The 18,678-nt window shown below is 43.2% G+C and overlaps 1 protein-coding gene across 1 annotated transcript in view; it reads left to right on the plus strand.

Moving 5' to 3' along the window:
* The window catches only part of SLC26A8 (solute carrier family 26 member 8), an 84,024-nt gene extending 66,450 nt beyond the window's left edge, over positions 1-17,574 (plus strand). Inside the window, exons 14-19 of the mRNA XM_036415154.2 lie at positions 140-232; positions 347-475; positions 4,141-4,488; positions 12,751-12,805; positions 12,905-13,089; positions 17,128-17,574. Of these exons, the coding sequence (XP_036271047.1) occupies positions 140-232; positions 347-475; positions 4,141-4,488; positions 12,751-12,805; positions 12,905-13,089; positions 17,128-17,574 (1,257 nt within the window). The remainder of the gene's footprint in view (positions 1-139; positions 233-346; positions 476-4,140; positions 4,489-12,750; positions 12,806-12,904; positions 13,090-17,127) is intronic.
* Positions 17,575-18,678: the final 1,104 nt, after the last annotated feature.

Genomic DNA, 18,678 nt, shown 5'->3' on the forward strand with positions numbered 1-18,678 from the left:
AGGGGTGAAAATGGGAGGAAGGACCTTGCTGGCTCTCGCCTCTTATAAGGAAGAATATAGTCTTCAGGAGGTTCTGAAGAATTTTCCTCCCTCCATGAAGGAGCTAGAAATTTCTCCGAACTTGACCTTTGTCTTGCAGATCCTGACCTTTCCTGGGCTGAAACTCTTCCAGTGCTGCAACTCCATCACCTTTGTCAACGTGTACGACTTGAAGCGCAGGGTGTTGGAGGAGGTAAGGGCTGCCCTCCCCACCCTTCTGCACCTGCTCCCCTCGCCCCCCAAGGGGCCCTCTCTCCTGCCCCTTGCCATCTACCTGCCCACATTGAGGCCTCCTCCTGCCTTTCAGGTGGAAATGACCCGGGTGCCTCTGAAGGAAGAGGAGATGCACAGGCTGTTCCCGAGCAGTGGAGACCCGCGGGCAGCAAGGGCCTGTCAGTTTTACTGCGACTGTGAAGAACTGGCACCGCCACCCAGGGTTAGCACTTCTTCTCTTCTGCATTTCCCTCTCCGTTTCAGAAAGAAGTACAAGAGCAGCTAGTTGTTGCTGTCTTTAAAAAAGAAAAGAAACCCCCCTCAGGGATTTTGACTCTTAGACGGGCCACAGGTAATTGGAAATTAAAGAGTTCTACTCAGCCGAAACCAGTTTGATTCAGTGGATAGAGTAGGGGTGTCGAACTCAATCAGAGAAGGGGCCAAAATCTAAAATCCAGCCTAAATCGCGGGCCGAATGGTTTACTGAACAGTCATAAACTGTCATTGTGATGGAAACGCAGCGGAGTGCAGTGATGACAGCGTGGTGCGGGCCACATTGCAAGGCCTGGCGGGACGGATTTGGCCCGCGGGCCTTGTGTTTGACACATGTGGGATAGAGCGTCGGCCTTCGGACTGAAAGGTCCCGGGTTCGATTCCAGTCAAGGGCATGTACCTTAGTTGTGGGCGCATCCCCAGAGGGGGGAGAGGGGGGTGCAAGAGGCAGCTGATGGATGATTCTCTCTAATCGATGTTTCTAACTATCCCTCTCTCTTCCTCTCTGTAAAAAAAATCAATAAAAAATATATATTTTTAAAAAGAGTTCTACTCAGAAATGAAGACATGGCTTCCCCTTTGAGGGTCAGTCAGATCTTGAACTGAAAGCAGGTAGGAAACGATGGTGACTCTTGAGTCCCTACTCAATGGTAATTCCCTAGCTGTGCCTGTTTCCCAGACCTTTAGCTGCTTGACCTTATTTTCCTGAAAATAAGGGACTGAAAGATTGTCTTACAATTCCCACTAGGGGAGGGCCAGGTGGCTGGGTTCTCAAGGATCTCCTGCCATCTGCCTGGACCAGGGCGGTGACGATGGCAGTGAGGGGACGACAAGCACAGATGGAGGTTTCACAGCATCTGAAGATTATTTCAGCTGACGAACTAAGTGCTCATTACTTCAACTCAGACTTGATCTAAATATTTCTTTTCCCCTACTCACTTCCCAGACTACACCCACACTTAGGAGGGGCAGCTCTATCTACACACACACACACACACACACACACACACACACACACAGATGGATGCCCACATGCAACACCTCCTGTCCCCCTCCTACGCAGGCCCCTGCAAACACCAGGCACTCACTCTGGTCACCCACTCTGGTTGCTAATGAGTGTAGGTTCTACGAGCTCCCTGAAAATACCAGCTTTCTTGCCAAGAGGACAGAATTAACTATTTAATTTTTATGTGATATCCACACTGCACTGAGTATTGCAGAGGGCATTCATGGAACATCAGCAAGTGCACTCGAGAGTAGAGTTTGATCATCTGGTATTTATGAAGCTCCTATATGTGCCCACAACTATGACACTCTGAAAAAGAAAAATCCTTTTTTAAGGGTCTCTGGCTTCTTTTTTTTTTTCTTTTTCTTTTCCATTATGGTATAAAATACATAAAATATATAATCTTAACCATACTTAAGTGTACAGTTTTGTTAAATCCATTCACACTGTTGTGTAATCATCACTGTCCTCTATCGCTAGAACTTTTTCATCTTGGAAAACTGTAGCTCAGTACCTGTTCAGTAACACTCTCCTACACCCTCCACTCAGCCCCTGGCAGCCACCATTCTCCTTCCTGTTTCTATGAATTTGACTAATCCAGGCACCTCATATATCCCTGGAATCATCGGGTATTTGTCCTTTTGTTGCTGGAGTATATCACTTAGCATAATGTCCTCAAGGTCCATCCAGGTTATTCTTTTTAAAAATGTTTTTTTCAAGGAAAATTTTGAACACACACCAAAGTAGAGACCAGTATGATGAGCCTCTGTGCACCTAGCATTCACTTAAAGATTCAACAACTAACAGCCAGTCTTGTTTCATCTTTACCCCACCCATCTGCACTCCCCAAAATCACAGGGTTACTTTAAAGCAGTTCGTAGAGATTTAAATCAAACTAGGGAGACGATTCTATTAATGTGACATATAAGGCCATTGTTGTGTTTTATCAATCCTAAGATGGACATTTTTTCACATCTCTGAAATTTGGATGCACTGTGAAGTTGATGACAAGTCTTAGTTTAATTTGCAGTATTTTTTCCCTTGAGAATACAGAAAGTGGTGATGCCTCTTAAAAATGATGAAATATCAATAGGATAATAAATCATACTATACAATATATTATTATGTTTGACATTGTCTGTTTAGATTCTAACAACTCTAAGACTCCAGGCAATGAGAGATCAGCTTGAGCTCAAAAAGTCAGGGGAACATAGGTAGCAATAGTTTGAGCTGGACAGGAGAGAGAATTTGGCTTTCTGTCAGGTAGGGAAAAAGTGGACTCCCAGTCCATGGCAGGCTTGCACAAAGACACCAAGGTCACATTAGGTTTGGGGTCCTCAGGATAAGAGGCTTGATCTGAGGAGTAAGTTCAGGCAGTCACAGCACGAGTGGATTAGGAAAGCCCTTGAAGGACAGGGCTGCAGAGTGGATGAAGGCGAGAGAAGGAAGGCTCTCTGAGGACTCCTCTGCCCAGGGACCCTGCGCCTCCCGCCACTGAGTCAGTCCACAGCCTGGCCGCGGTGACCCAGAAGCCTTGGGGAACAGCTCTCTCCTTTGAGCTGGAATGTTATTATCTACCCACGCCACTTTTTCTTTTTTTGCTGTACAATATCCACTGCCTTATGTAGTTTTTATCTTTTCAGTTTTTCCTATTTTTAAATTTTATGAACAACATCATTAGAACAATATTTTTAAAGAAACATCAACCCAAATTATACCTCATTAGCATATGAATTATTCTCCTTTTCCCAATGGGCTGCAGGGTTTTTATTCATATATGTAGTTATTTATCTTTTAAAATATATATATAATTTTATTGATATTTTACAGAGAGGAAGAGAGAGGGATAGAGAGTTAGACACATCGATGAGAGAGAATCATCAACCAGCTGCCTCTTGCACACACCCCCACTGGGGATGTGCCCGCAACCAAGGTACATGCCCTTGACTGGAATCGAACCTGGGACCCTTCAGTCTGCAGACCGATGCCCTATCCACTGAGCCACACCGGTTTCGGCGGTTATTTATCTTTTGAATGGACGCGTGCCCGCTCCCTAGGTAAAAACTGGTCCCTGCACCTTGCGTGCCATTGTGCTCTGCGGGCTGCGCAGGGTCCCGGGCTGTGCGGGCTCCAGGCCTGCGAGAAGAAGCGTGAGAGGTAATGACGGCCCTGCTCAAGGCATTTTTGCCTTTGTAAGGAAGTCTGACAGAAGACATTTCTCTGATAAGAGAAGGCGGCGTTGAGCAAGGGGACTGTTGGGAGAAATACTTCAAAGCATGAGAAGGCACTGGAGGCTAATTAGAACCCAGGGATGAGGGAAAAGAATAAATCAAAGATGATTTTCACTCCGGCTCACCAGGACCATGATGATGTCATCAGTGCGCGTAGGGAAGTTGGGGGGAGCGGGGCTTGTGAGAGGTGAGGGTAAGGAATGGTGAATGTCCTTTGTTTTTCAGTCGGGGAGCTTGAAGTGACGTGAGGTACCCAAGGAAAAGCTGTAGCTGCCTGGTCTGTGCAGAAGTTCCCTAAGGGAGAGGGAGGGAGTTAGATAGAGATAGCACCACCCTTGTTCGAGTCTTTTCATAGCCCACCCCTACCTCTTGTCACAGATTGTTTACACCGAGCGATACGAAGCTAAAGAGAACTCCAAGCCATCCTCTTTGAGCCTGGTTCGCTGCACACGTATGGACAGTGGGAATATGAACCCATATTCATCTGATGAACAAATACCCCACAGGGCGTCTCCCACGTTTCAGAAAAATCGAACGCAAAGCTATGAGAACGTTTGGCTTCCTACTAAAATCTCTAGTAGCAGCTCGAGGCCACCTGACGCTTCTGGAAGTCAGATCAGGGCTAGATCAGATGTATCGTCTATTATACCCACCACCCACACCATCATCCTGGATTTCTCCATGGTACATTTTGTGGACGCAAAGGCTGTGGTTGTATTAAGACAGGTAGGTGCTGAGGAGGCTTTAACAAGAGCTCTGATCCTCACCTACCGCCACCCTCTCAGTCCCTCCCTGACCAAGTCCTATTAGTCACTGATCAGCTACTATGTGACTCCTGGGCCACTAGAAATGTGGACAATGAAGATAGTTCAAGGTCAACCAGAATAAATAGAAAATTAACCAACTCTGATTTATTGAACCGGAGGTGGCTACCTAAGCATAGCATATTATTGCTTGAGGGATGAGAAATGGGAAACTCTTAAAACCATTGAAACTGCTTTACACCCAGACTTCGTGATCCCCAAGGACCACCAGGGAGCCGAGTCTGATGCAATAAACCAAAGAGCCTTTTCCATGCTAGCATGGGCTCCTCCCACTCACGCCGGCAGCATGGCGGAAGAGAGCAAATTTCGCCCAGTCCAGGGGTTTTACTCCGCTCGGTGGTGATGTCACTGCCTCGGCTAACCCTGATTGGTTGGGTGAGGGCTTGGGTTCAGTTTCAGAATGGAGGATAACTCCACCCTGCCCCACAGTGGAGTCAGAGCCCATCCTCGCCCCGCCCTGCCCTCTCAACAGCAATCTGTGCCTCGCGCAGCAACTTGTAGTGTACCTGGGAGTTAGCTGCAAATCTTAAAGAATAGGTCTGAGTGCTACAGAACAAAAGCTCACCAAGAATTCTCCTCTCTTCAGCTGCTCATTGTAAGAGGCACTCAAATTTGAAGAAGTTGTGATGAAAAGATGCCCCAAGCCTGGGGCTTGAGGCTGTCTGGTCCAGTTCCTGTAGGATCATCCCCAGTTCTCTCTTCACTGCAGCATCGTTGGGTGATAAGAGCAGGGAAAATTTTTCCTTCGAAAGCTGTGTCTCTTCCCTGGCCGGTATGGCTCAGTTGGTTAAAGTGTTATCCCGTACAACAAAGATTGACAGTTCAATTCCAGTCAGGGCACATATCCAGATATGAGTTCAGTCCCCAGTCAGGGTGCTTGTGGGAGGCTGTAGATCAATATTTCTCTCTCCCTACCTCTCTCTAAAAAAAATAAAAAACAAAATTCAATTAAAAGAAAAGGTCTGTGTCCCTAGGTCCTGACTTCTCTCCCATTCTGGTTTCTCTGCCAGTTTTCATTTCTCACTCTTACACACTATGGACGGTGGAGATGCACAACTAACCATGCTGGTTTTATTGCTCAGTGTCTCATAGTACAGTATCTTTTTTTCCAGTCAGCTTATCTGAGTTTCCAGCCCCCTCTCTCTCTCTTTGCCCCTTTTTAAACATCCTGAACGCCCACTTCCTGCTCTGACTACTTCCACCTTTCCTTGAGATAGGCTGGTTTGGCAGTTTTTCCATCTTTAATTCCAGGATCCTATATCATCAAACCTTCTTATTCCTGAAGGAAACGATTCTCTCTTAAGTGAGTCCAGCTCCTCCTTGGCCTGAGGCAACAGGAAGCTTCTCAAAGCAGCAAGAATGTCTGGTAGGTGGTCTGTGATGTGTGCTCTGCCCTGGTTTCTGCTCATCTGACCAGGGGTAACTCACTAACTTGTATCCGGACTTGGTTTCCTCATCTATAAAGTGAGAGGCATGGAGAAACTAATGCTCAGGGCTTCCTGTCCCTGAGACCCTTTTTCCCACTCCATTTTCAGATGCAAGTATATGATAATGTCATCTTGTGGGCTTTTTCATCTTAGGACGTCCTACTGGGCTGTTCTCTTCTCGCAGGCTTGTGCTCTAGTTGTTACTTTAGAGTTCATTCTTCTTACATTAATAAGTGCCTACTGTATGCCTCATTGAGTGGGTACATTTATATACATGATCCCATTAGTCCCACACAGCCCTGAGAGACAAGCCATGTTTCTCCCTAAGAGTCTGGCCTCACAGCTACTATTTGACCTGTCCATCACTGGAACTTGGAGCATCTGTTCCATCCTCTCCTCCCCCGCCTCCTCTCTGGTTCTAGGCATGACCCATCCACAGCTGCCTGTGCTGATGGCTTTCTGCTCCAGCCCCAGGCCTCTACCTTTACTTTACAGCTTTCAGATTCACCGTGCACTTTTACATTTTAAAAATACAGGTTTCTTCATTCCTTTTGCAATTGTTCTATGCTGCCATATTGCAGGAAATAATTTCGAACATTATAATTGAAAACTTAAGAAACCCGCCAGCAGTTCTCACTAGAGGAACCACTCAATTTAAGCTTCTCCCTAATTCATGGGATTTCATTGGCTTATCCTTTGGAGTGTGCCCACGATGGCTCTTTGCCAAATGACTTTATGATTTACCATGTGATCAAGAATGACTTTTTTGTTTCCTCTTGGAAGTGAAAGAAGTAGAGTCTGTCTGTTTTAGTTGTTTTGTGTTTTGTATTTTTTTGTTTCACCTTTTAAATCAGTGCTCAGGATTGGTCTATTTAATCTTAGAGTATTAAGTTTACTTGACTTGCTTTGTATTGAACTTTATTCATTGCCCCAGAGCATACCGTATATATTGGCTGAAGTAAAGTTGAGGTCAATGTCAGGTGCTTGTTAATCTGATACCACTATATTTCTGATGTTTTACTAAAGTCAAATGCAACTTTGCAGAGCAGATCTGAATATGATCCTCAGGCTCCTTGAATTCCATTTTCTACTATATCATTTGACCGTCTCTAGTTGTGCCATGTTGTTACTTTATGGCCATGTTTTGCCTCCCCTGCTTAGTGAACTGTATGGAGAAGGGGATCACATGCAAACACCAATCACTAGAGATATAGTTTGTGTCCTTGAGGACTGACCAGTGTGTTTCCATCACACCTGTGCCTGTCCCTATGGGATCCCTTAACACTACCCACATGGTTCAGGGTCCACTCAGAGTCCGGTTTCTGGAGAAGGCCGCACACTAAATGAAGAAAAACTGGAAAAAGGTTAATTTGGGAAAATTGGGGCCAGGCAGGAGTCCACCTCTAGGGGGAGGACTACTTGATCCTCTGGCCTTTTGCCCTCCTTTTTATTGAGGTTCTGAGATAAAGACATCCTTTAGGCAGAAATTCCAACAACAGAAAGTCAGCAAGAATTTACATATGATTAACAAATTAAAGTTGCTTTAACTACCACTATCTCAACTATGCAACCATACAATTGCTCCGACCATTCAGAGCAATTAAGGTTGGCCAGCTCTTTTTACATTTTACTACTAGTGACAGTGTTCAGTTCTGGCATGTCCCTATCCTAGTACTGAACTCATGTGACATTCTCTCTCTCTCTCTCTCTTTTGAAATGTATCTTTATTGTTTTTTTTAAAAAAATTTTATTGATTTCATAGAGGAAGGGAGAGATAGAGACAGAAACAACAATGATGAAAGAGAATCATTGATCCACCTCTTCCTGCATGCCCTGCACTGGGGATCAAGCCCACAAGCCAGGCATATGCCCTTACTGAGAATCAAACTGTGACCTCCTGGTTCATAGGTTGATACTCAACCACTGAGCCACACTGGCCGGGCTTATCTTTATTATTGAAAGTATTACAGATTTCGCCTGTTTTTTCCACATTGACCCCCTGCACCCTGATCCTGGCTCCCCACCCTGCAGACCTTCATCATACTACTGTCTATGTCCATGAGTTATGCATATATGTTCTTTGGTTAACCACATCCCACCCATCCCCGCACCTTTTCCTTCTGAGATTCAGTATTCTGTTGCATGTTTCCATGTCTCTGGATCTATTTTGTTGGTCACTTTATTTTGCTCATTAGATTCCACATAAAGTGAGATCATGTGATACTTGTCTTTTTCTGACTGGCTTATTTCACTTAGTATAATTTTTTTAAAAATATATTTTATTGATTTTTTTTTTGCCCCCCTCCCTCCCTCCCACACATCCACTCCCTCCCCAGAGTTTTGTGTCCATTGGTTGTACTTATATGCATGTATAAAAGTCCTTCGGTTGATCTATTATCTCCCCCAGATCTTCCTCCCCTCCCCGCTGTAATTTGACAGTCTACTTGTTGATATACTGTCTCTATATATATCTTTTGGTTCATCAGTTTATAATGCTCTTTATTATCCACAAATGAGTGAGGTCATGTGGTGTTTCTCTTTCATTGATTGGCTTATTTCACTCAGCATGATATTCTCCAATTCCATCCAGGTTGCTGCAAATGATGAGAATTCCTTCTTTTTTATGGCAGCATTGTATTCCATTGTGTAGATGTACCATAGTTTTGGATCCAATCATCTGCTGACGGACACGTAGGCTGTTTCCAAATTCTGGCTATTGTAGATTGTGCTGCTATGAACATAGGGGTGCATATATCCTTTCTGATTGGTGTTTCTAGTTTCTTGGGATATATTCCTAGGAGTGGGATTACTGGGTCAAATGGGAGTTTCATTTTCAGTTTTTTGAGGAAACTCCACACTGTTCTCCACAGTGGTTGCACCAGTCTGCATTCCCACCAGCAGTACACGAGGGTTCCTTTTTCTCCGCAACCTCACCAACACTTGTCGTTTGTTGATTTGTTGATGTTGGCCATTCTGACAGGTGTGAGATGGTACCGCATTGTTGTTTTGATTTGCATCTCTCAGACAATTAGTGACTTTGAGCATGTTTTCATGTGCCTTTTGGCCTTCCTTCTGTCTTCTTTTGAAAATGTTCTATTTAGGTCCATTGCCCATTTTTAAATTGGATTATTTATCTTCCTTTTATTTAGTTGTATAAGCTGTTTGTAGATGTTGGAGATTAAACCTTTATCAGTGGTATCATTTGCAAATATGTTCTCCCACATAGTGGGCTTTCTTGTTGTTTTGTTGATGGTTTCTTTTGCTGTAATCACTTAGTTTAATATTATCCATGTCCCTTCATGCTGTCTCAAAGGGTAAGAGATCCTTTTTTATAGCTGCATAGTAGTCCATTGTATAAATGTATCACAGCTTTTTATGAACTCATCTACTGATGGGCACTTTGCCTGTCATAGCTGTATTTTTTTTAATAAATCTTTATTGTTTAGATTATTACAATTGTCCCTCTTTTTCCCTCCCATAGCTCCCCTCTACCTGGTTCCCATCCCACCCCATGCCCTTACTCACTCTCCCCTGCCACTTTCCTCATCCATAGGTTTGAGATTTTGGTCCAATCTCTTCCTGCATCCTCCCAGACCCATTTCCCCCAAGAATTCAGTCCACTCTCTTTCTATGCCCCGATCATATTCATCAGTTTATTCTGTTCACAAGATTTTTTTATTCACTTGATTTTTTAGATTCACTTGTTGATAGATACGTATCTGTTGTCACTTTGTTATTCATATTTTTTATCTTTATCTTTTTCTTCTTCCTCTTCTTAAAGAATACCCTTCACCATTTCATATAATACTGGTTTGGAGGTGATAAACTCCTTTAGGTTTTTCTTGTCTGTGAAGCTCTTTGTCTGACCTTCAATTCTAAATGATAGCTTAGCTGGGTAGAGTAACCTTGGTTGTAAGTTCTTGCTATCCATAACTTTGAATATTTCTTGGCCATTCCTGTCTGGCCTGCATAGTTTCTGTTAAGAAATCAGCTGACAATCATCTGGGTACTCCCTTGTAGGTAACTAACTGTTTTTATCTTGCTACTTTTAAGATTCTGTCTTTTGCCCTTGGCATTTTAATGATGATGTGTCTTGGTGTGGTCCTCTTTGGATACCTCTTGTTTGGGGTTCTCTGCCTTCCTGGACTTAAAAGTCTATTTCTTTTACCAGGTAGGGGAAGTTTTCTGTCATTATTTCTTCAAATAGGTTTTCAATATCTTGCTCTCTCTCTTCTCCTGGAACCCCCATAATTCAGATGTTGGTATGCTTAAAGTTGTCCCAGAGGCTCCTTACACTATCTTCATATTTTTAAATTCTTTTTTTTTCCAGTTGGGTGTTTTTTTGTTTGTTTGTTTGTTTTGTTTTTGTTTGTTTGCTTCTTCATATTTCATATCTTTGACTTGATTCTTGGGATCCTCTGGGCTGCTGTTGGATATCTGTATAATATTCACTATATTATTCATCATTCAGTCAGTGTATGCTTAATTTCTGATTGGTCCTTTTTCATATCCTTGAGAGTCTCACTAAATTTCTTAAAGGTTTCTAGAAAATTCTTGAAAAACCTTATAACCGTGGGTTTGAACTCTATATCTAGTATTTTGCTTTCATCCATTTCTTTCATTTGTGACTTGTTTCTTACTCTCTGCATTTTGGCTGCTTCCTTGTGTTTGTTTCCATGTACTGGGTAGCTGATAAGTCTTCTTGAGTTGATAGAGTGGCCTTGTGTGCTTGGTGTCCTACAGGGCCCAGTGGCTCAGCCTCCCATCACCTGAGGCGAATGCTCTTGGTACATCCCTTTGTGGGCTGTGTGCACAGTCTTATTGTATTTAACCCTTGATTGCTGTTGGGAGGAATTGACCTCCAGGCCAATTGGCTGTGATGACCAACTGTGTCTACACTGGAAGATCTCTTGTGCAAGAGACACCCGTATGGAGCAGGACTTGCTTCAGAGGGGCTTTGGTGCTCACTGAGTCTGCCCCTTGAGTGTGTCTCTTATGGATGTAAAGAGTTGTATTTCGGTATGGTCTCACTCTGATCACTGGGTACACTGGCTCTTAGATCTCCAAGAGGTGCAAGGTCAGCCACTGTCTGGGGCAGCCCAGCAGGAGCCAGAGAGACATTTGTAAGGGGTTTGGAAGTACCCAGATGAAGCCTAGCTGTGAAGCAAGGCCAGCAGGGCCTTGGGTCTTCTTTTGGAAGCTCTGGGGTTCTCTGACCCAGTTGCAGTTCCACAGATTTTAGGCGAAAGGACAGGCCATTCATATGCAAAAGCTGATGTGCATAGCTTGAGTGGGGTTGTAAACTGGGTGGGGCAGAGTCTCTGGGAATCACCAGAGCGGAGCAAACAGCAATGGCTGCAATAGCCCTGAACCAGAGAAGTCCCTGGTTCTCTGGTTCTCTGCATCCTGTGCCCCGGTGCAGGAACAGTGATTGCAGCGAGCTCCTCAAGGAGATGCAGCCGTCACATTCCTGTCCCGATGCTAGACAGTCCAGTTTCTCCCCAAATGTGCCTGGGCCCCCCAGAGTCTCTTGCAGAACTGGAGTTCAGAGAAAACAGGGGCTTAAAAGAGCAGCACACCCAGGTGCCAGCACTTTCCACACCTCTGCACCTCCTACCAGTCTCAATGCACCTTCTTCACCTCTCTAATTGTGGAACTTCCACTAAGCCAGGCTTTCCCCTGTTCTGGGTGGTGGTTTTTCTGCCGTTCAGTTGTGGTATTGATGTGGTTGTTAGAGGCAGCAGGTACAGGCACTTACCTAGGCCACCATCTTGTTTCCTCCCATAGCAATATTTTTGCTGATACCTCTCCTAGGGAAAGGAAACAAAGGGGGAAAAATTGGGACTACATTAGAATAAAAAGATCCTGAACAGCAAAAGAAACTATCAATAAAATGATGGTTCCCACTGTAGGGGAGAACATATTTGGCAATGATACATCTGATAAGGTGTTAATTTCCACAAAATAGATAAAGAACTCATGCAACTTAACAAAAGGAAGACAAACAACTCACTTAAAAAATGGACAGAGGACTTAAATAGATACTTCTTCAAAGAGCACGTACAGATGAACAAGAAAAAATGCTTCAAGTCACTAATCATCAGAGAGATGCACATTAAAATGACAATGAGGTAGCACCTCCCATCTGCCAGAATGGCTACCATCAACAAATACCAGTGAGGAAGTGGAGGAAAAGGAACCCTAGTACACTGCTAGTGGGAATGCAGACTGGTACAGCCACTATGGAAAAGAGTGTGGAGTTTCCTCAAACAATAAAAAATGGAACTGTGGTCAGGTCCTTTGAGAAGAATGACATCTTTGATGCTGGCATGACCAAGGCCCAGTGATCCTACTTCTAGGAATTTATCCTAAGAATCCCAAAACACCAATCAGAAAGAATATATGTATCCCTCGGTTCATAGAAGCACTATTTGCCCAAGTGCCATTTGTGGATTCTTAACATTTCCCTTTAAGTGAACTGTCTTCCCCTTGAGACCATGGGCTGCCCTCCTCCTCACTCCCCACCCCACATGAGATGGTCTGATTCTCTTTTTCATTCTCAGCACTTTAGACACTTCCTAGCTTATTAAGTCCACCCATCAAATGTTTACAGAGCTGAATTGGACATAAAGGTACATTTACCCCAGACAAGGGAATAACCAAAGGGACTTTACAGCCCAGCTAACTTTCCTGGGGAGTATAGGGGTTCCTAACACTGGTTTACTCCCTCCCTGCAGATGTGCAATGCCTTCCACAATGCCAACATTCTGGTGCTCATTGCAGGGACTCACTGTGAGTATGCTTCACCCTTCGAGAGGGCTGTGCTTTGCACCCTGGGTACTCCTCCTCCCCAGTGTCTGACCCTGTGTATGTTCTGGGTTTGGTTTGTAGCTTCTGTGGTCAAGGCCTTGGAGAGGAATGAATTCTTTGATGCTGGCATCACCAAGACCCAACTGTTCCTCACCCTCCATGATGCTGTGCTGTTTGCCTTGCAAAGGAAGAATACAGACTCCTCCGATTTAAGCGTGGATGAGTCTGAGACAGTGATACAGGAAACCTACTCAGAAACAGATAAGGTTGGATGATGTGAAACATCTAGGGTGAGGGGAGAAGTGGGGTGAAAAGTGGGGGGAGAGAAAGGGGAAGACCCCTGATCAGACAGAGATGAGCACATTCGGGAAAGGGTTGTAAGTATATTCAACATTTATTGAGTATGGCTGTGCCAGACTTTTCAAAGTTGAAATGCTCCCTTATCAATTGGTAACTCCAGGGCCCTTTCCCAACTGAAGAGATGGTTACCCAACCTGCTGAGGCTTCGAGAGCCCTTTGACTGAAAGCTAGGCTAGTGCCAATGTCATATCAAATATTTTAAACATCTCTGTCCATGCCTTTACAATCCTCTCCACCCCACCTTCGGGGTGAATAGTAAAACTGATGAACTTACAGAGGGAAAGATCTGCCAGTCTAACAGTTTGGTTATATTTCTATTGTGAATAATGTAATTTACTCAACCTGACCAAATGCAAAGGAGAATGACTTACAAGTCAACACATTTAGCCATTTGTTAATACTAAGTAAAGACCTGGGCTTACCCCAGTGTTTTCAGACCAGTATCTTTGAAGGTTTTTTCCCAAAAAGAAAATTAAAACACAGATGGGCACCAAAATCTCACTTAATGAGTAGAAATTATTTTTAATTAAATCCCCAATTTGTCAACTTACTACATTTCAATAATACTTGAATTTTTTATGACAAAAAGAAATTACTGGTTTAACAAGTGTTTATAAAAATTTTAATAAGTAAAAGCCAAGCCTGTAAAACATAGCCCTTTTCTTCTTCTTAGTAACATATTACCAAGAATTTCCCTACCATTGCTGAGAATTCTCATAGGTTAGGTGCCTCTGCCTATCCAGAATAGCTTTCCCCAATAGCTAGATTTGAACATAATTTCTCTATATGGGCAGCCTTGACATTTTTTTTTAAAAAAAGATATATTTTATTGTTTTTTTACAGAGAGGAAGGGAGAGGGATAGAGAGTTAGAAACATCAATGAGAGAGAAACATTGATCAGCTGCCTCCTGCACATCCCCTACTGGGGATGTGCCCACAACCAAGGTACATGCCCTTGACTGGAATCGAACCCGGGACCTCTCAGTCCGCAAGCCGATGCTCTATCCACTGAGCCAAACCAGTTAGGACAGTGTCTTTCTTCATATAGACAAATCCTAGATACTCTATAGTCTCTTTTTTACATTTTTATTGCTATTTAAAAGGAATAATCTTTTTCATTATATTTTCTAGCTGGCAACTGCTGGTATAAAGGAAACCTATTGATTTTTATTAAATTATTTGGCCATTTTGTAAATCTTTTACTAAGCCAAAAAGGTTTCATTGTTAATTCTCTTGAGTTTTCTAGACAAAAAATATTTTCCACAAATAATATACATCAAGTGTCCAGATTATTATGATCTCTGAACACATAATAATCTGGCCACTCAGTGTGTGTGTGTGTGTGTGTGTGTGTGTGTGTGTGTATATATATATATTAAATCCTAAGCAACCATTATGACCAGTCGACTAAACAACTGGATGACTGGTTGCTATGACACACACTGACCACCAGGGGGCAGATGCTCAATGCAGGAGCTTCCCCCGGTAGTCAGTGTGCTCCCACAGCCAAACTCCCATGGTCTCTCCCCCAATTTGGCCAATCTCCCATGGTCTCTCCCTCTGGACTGGGCGAGACAGCCAGGCTGAGGGACCCCACCAGTGCACAAATTCATGCATAGGTGGGGTCTGGCCACCTGGCCAGGGGGAGGGGACATGGGCAGTTGGTCGGCCTGCCTGCTGTTTGAACTCCTAGTCAAAGGGACAATTTGCATATTAGCCTTTTATTATATAGGATATACACTGAGTGGCCAGATTATTATGCATTCAGAGTTCATAATAATCTGGCCACTCAGTGTATATCTCTTCTTTTCCAGTTGCTAGAATTATTATTTCAGTTTTACATATTATGGCATTAGCTAGCCTTCCCAGAAGAATTTAAATGATAATGGCAAGTCTTGTCTTACTCCTGAATTTAATGAGAAAAACTTCTTATGTCTCTTTATTAAGAATAAAGATAATGGGGGCGGGGGCAATGGTAAAATATGTACACAGATAATAATTTAATAAAAAAATAAAATTAAAAAAAGAATAAAGATAATGATAGTTGGCTTAAGACATACTTTATATATTTGCTATGTTTTTTAAAAGTATTTTTCTAGTTCATTAACAAGCTTGTCAGAACTTAAGACTTGGTATTGAATATATCAAATTTTTCCTATCACTTAAACTAGGGAAAAATAGAAGGGGGAAAAGTTCCATTCGAATGTATTAAATTCAAAATGTCTATTAAATATCCAAGTGGAGATGTCAAGAATGGAAATAAATATATGAGCCAGCAGATCAGGGGAATGGTTTTAACCAAAAAGTCAACAGCACATAGATAGATAGTACAGTAAATTCTCGATTTTGTGGACCTCGATAAACATACTTTGGATTTAACAGATAAAATTTCCAGTCCATATGTCATATGTGAACATTAACACCCTATTAATTTTAAAATGCATATAACCAAGATTTGGTTATTGTTAAATTAACAAGTTATTTTTTGTTATTTTTAACAAATTTTAGTGAATAGGCCAAATGTTGGAAAAAAAACACTAGTAATTTTGCTGGCATAAGTATGACATATCTACAATTATAGCCTACATACTTAAATCCAAGAGTCACTGCTTGCCGATAAACAAAGCACGTGGTCACACCGTATTGTGCGGTAAGTGGTTCTGTTATCTCCTGGTGTGACTTCTTGCAGCAGTTTAAGGCTGTTGGCACTGTTCCCACATGTGCTAAACCACAGCCCAGCCATGTGCATTTGTAAGACATATAGAAAAATGTTCTATGAAATTAAACTTTTCATACATACTTAGTAATTTTAATTATACAAATGTGACCAAATAAGTAAAAACAATTTGACCAATTTGTCAAATTTTTAACATGTGCATTGGGAGAACCTATATTATTATATAATGGACTTCCCGCTTTCATGGGCACCCCCTTGCCCAAATTATCAATAGTTCGTTATTATCGAGGTTTTACTGTAACAAAAATTACGGGACTAAATTAAATTGCTATGAAGACAGTGTAGATGGAGAAGAGAAGGGTCTCAGGGCCAAGCCTTGTGGCATGTCAACATTCAGAAGTCCAGAAGAAGTAGAGAAGACAACAGAAAGTCCAAGAAGAAGCAGCCAGGAAGGAATGAAAAGCGAAAGAGTGTCATATGGAAGAAGAGAAGAATGTTTTGAGAGGGACGAAAGGTGTTAATTCTGTGGAATGTTGCTACTTGACAGGCAGAGTGCCTGGGACTGGCATATCAGGAACCAGGTGCTGCCCTGCCTCAGGGAGCTTAGAGTCTAAAGGGAGATATATTTTTAAATGAATAGGACAGTACATCACTGGTCATGATAGAGGTGTACGTGAGGCACAGTTGGAACACAAAGCTACGATGCTGGTTAGTGATCTTTGGTATGAATCTGGACCATTGAATAAGTGTGTGTGGCTGAGATGGAGAAGGACAGCGCAGACACAGGGAGTCACATGAGCAAAGGTAAGCAGGAGTCAGGCATCTTTGGTTAATTTTATGGCTAGAGCAAAGGTTGGGGCTACAGATGGAGCTAACGCTAAAGAAGGTGACAAGAGGCCACATCACAATGGCCTCACATGCCCTGCTAAGGATTATAGGGGGTTGGAAAGCCAAGTAAGATCAGGGAGACAGGATGTTTCATAATGCTGCCAAGACCATTGCTATTCAAGTGGTTGACAGTGAAACCCAGACTAGTTAGAAAATCCTGAGAAATCAGGAGTTATGGATTAAGCCTAAAAAAATAGTAATTGAGGAACCAGAAGGTGCAAAGAAGATGAAAAGCAGAGTTAGGCCAGAAATATTTTCTACTTTCCTAGGAATTCATAATTTCTGGGACCTAGAGTTCTGTTATATTCTGAAGTTCCTTGACTATTCAAAAGTTAAACTTAATTGGAAATTTTAACCCATCTATTTATATGTATTTCAGGATACAGATGGAAGACCAAAATTAAGCAGCAGTATTCTAGAAGGTCCCAAAAATATAAGTCCCAACTATGCCAGGATACAAAGGCCCATACTAGAGGACTCAGATCTGGACCTAGAGATGGAGCCCATACTGGGCTCAGACAATGGGCTGGATGAGGATCTCGAGATGGAGCGTGAGTCAGAGCTGGAACCTGAGTCTGAGCTGGAGCCGGAAATGGAGCTTGAGCCCAACCTGGAACTTGAACCCAAACCTGAGAATGAGCTGGACCTGGAGTTCAAGCCCAAGCCTATGCCCAAATCCATACCAAGGCCTCAGACTTATCCTCGGCAGCAATACTGGCCTCCCGGCACCCCAAGTCAGAATCAGCCTAGGACACGGTCAGTGGAAAAGAGGCAACCAAGTATGATTCCATATCCATCTCGGGAGAGTGACACTGACGATCTCTAGGAGATGAACTGGGAATAAGGGTCAAATTCCCTTGACAAATCCTCCTACCCAGATAGGGTCGCTTGGTCAGAAGCCCTAGAATAGTTACAAACCAGCAGTACTTGCTTTGGGACTCCTCCACCTGCTGTCTTTCTTCCTTGCTCCGTGTGATCTCACTCCCAGGTCACAGTGCTAAATACCAAGAATTGTCTCTGAATCCCCTTTCCAGGTGCACCTCATTTTACCTTCAGCAGATAGTCTGATGAAAGATTTCCTTCTTGTACATTCTGCACTTCTAGTGTTTTTATCAGATCATCTCTAACTTACTCCTCTCAGTTTGTTTCCCTTTCTCCACAGAAATGAGGCTCAAATAAAATATATAACTCTAGTTACATATCTGGACCCTTCCTGCATTTTCTCCTTTCTCTCTATACTGCACGTCTGAGGAAATGAGTATAGGAAAAATACCAGAAGTAAGTAGACGTGGTGGAGAAGAGATGAGCTAGGAAAATAACAACAACTGGGTAGCATTTGTAATTTATATGCAAGGCATCTTTACTGAGGCAGGTTAAGCCAGGCCAGCCTCTGAAGCATGCAATACAAGGAACGGTTAGGCTGAAAGCATTTTGCCATCTCTCTAAGGTCGGCTTCTTATACTGCCACTGTTTCAGAAGGCCGGGCATCTGCGCCAGTTGATGAGAACGTGACCTCTGTAGAACTCTCCCTGGTCTTCAGCTTCAGAGTCACCATTGCTTCTTTCCCATGGGTGCTTAAGGTACATGCACTCTAGAGCAGTGGTCACCGCCTGGTGGTCTGCGGGCCACTGTTGGTCTGTGACGTCCGAGAGGTTGGCGCGCTGATCTAGAGTCTGTACTCTGGGTAGATTAAATTTAGTTAAAATCTGTGACAGCCCTGGCTGGTGTGGCTCAGTTGGTTGGGTGTTTCATCCTGCCTGCGCACTAAAACGTTGCCAGTTCCATTCCCAGTCAGGGCACATGCCCAGGTTGTAGGTTCGATCCCCGCAAGGGGGCATGCAGGAGGCAGTGATCAATGTTTTGCCTTTACATGGATGTTTCTCTCACTCCTCCTATCCTTCTCTCTCTCTCTAAAAATCAGTTTTTAAAA

This window comes from Pipistrellus kuhlii, unplaced genomic scaffold (assembly GCF_014108245.1).
Source record: "Pipistrellus kuhlii isolate mPipKuh1 unplaced genomic scaffold, mPipKuh1.p scaffold_m20_p_5, whole genome shotgun sequence".
In the NCBI taxonomy this organism is placed as follows: domain Eukaryota; kingdom Metazoa; phylum Chordata; class Mammalia; order Chiroptera; family Vespertilionidae; genus Pipistrellus; species Pipistrellus kuhlii.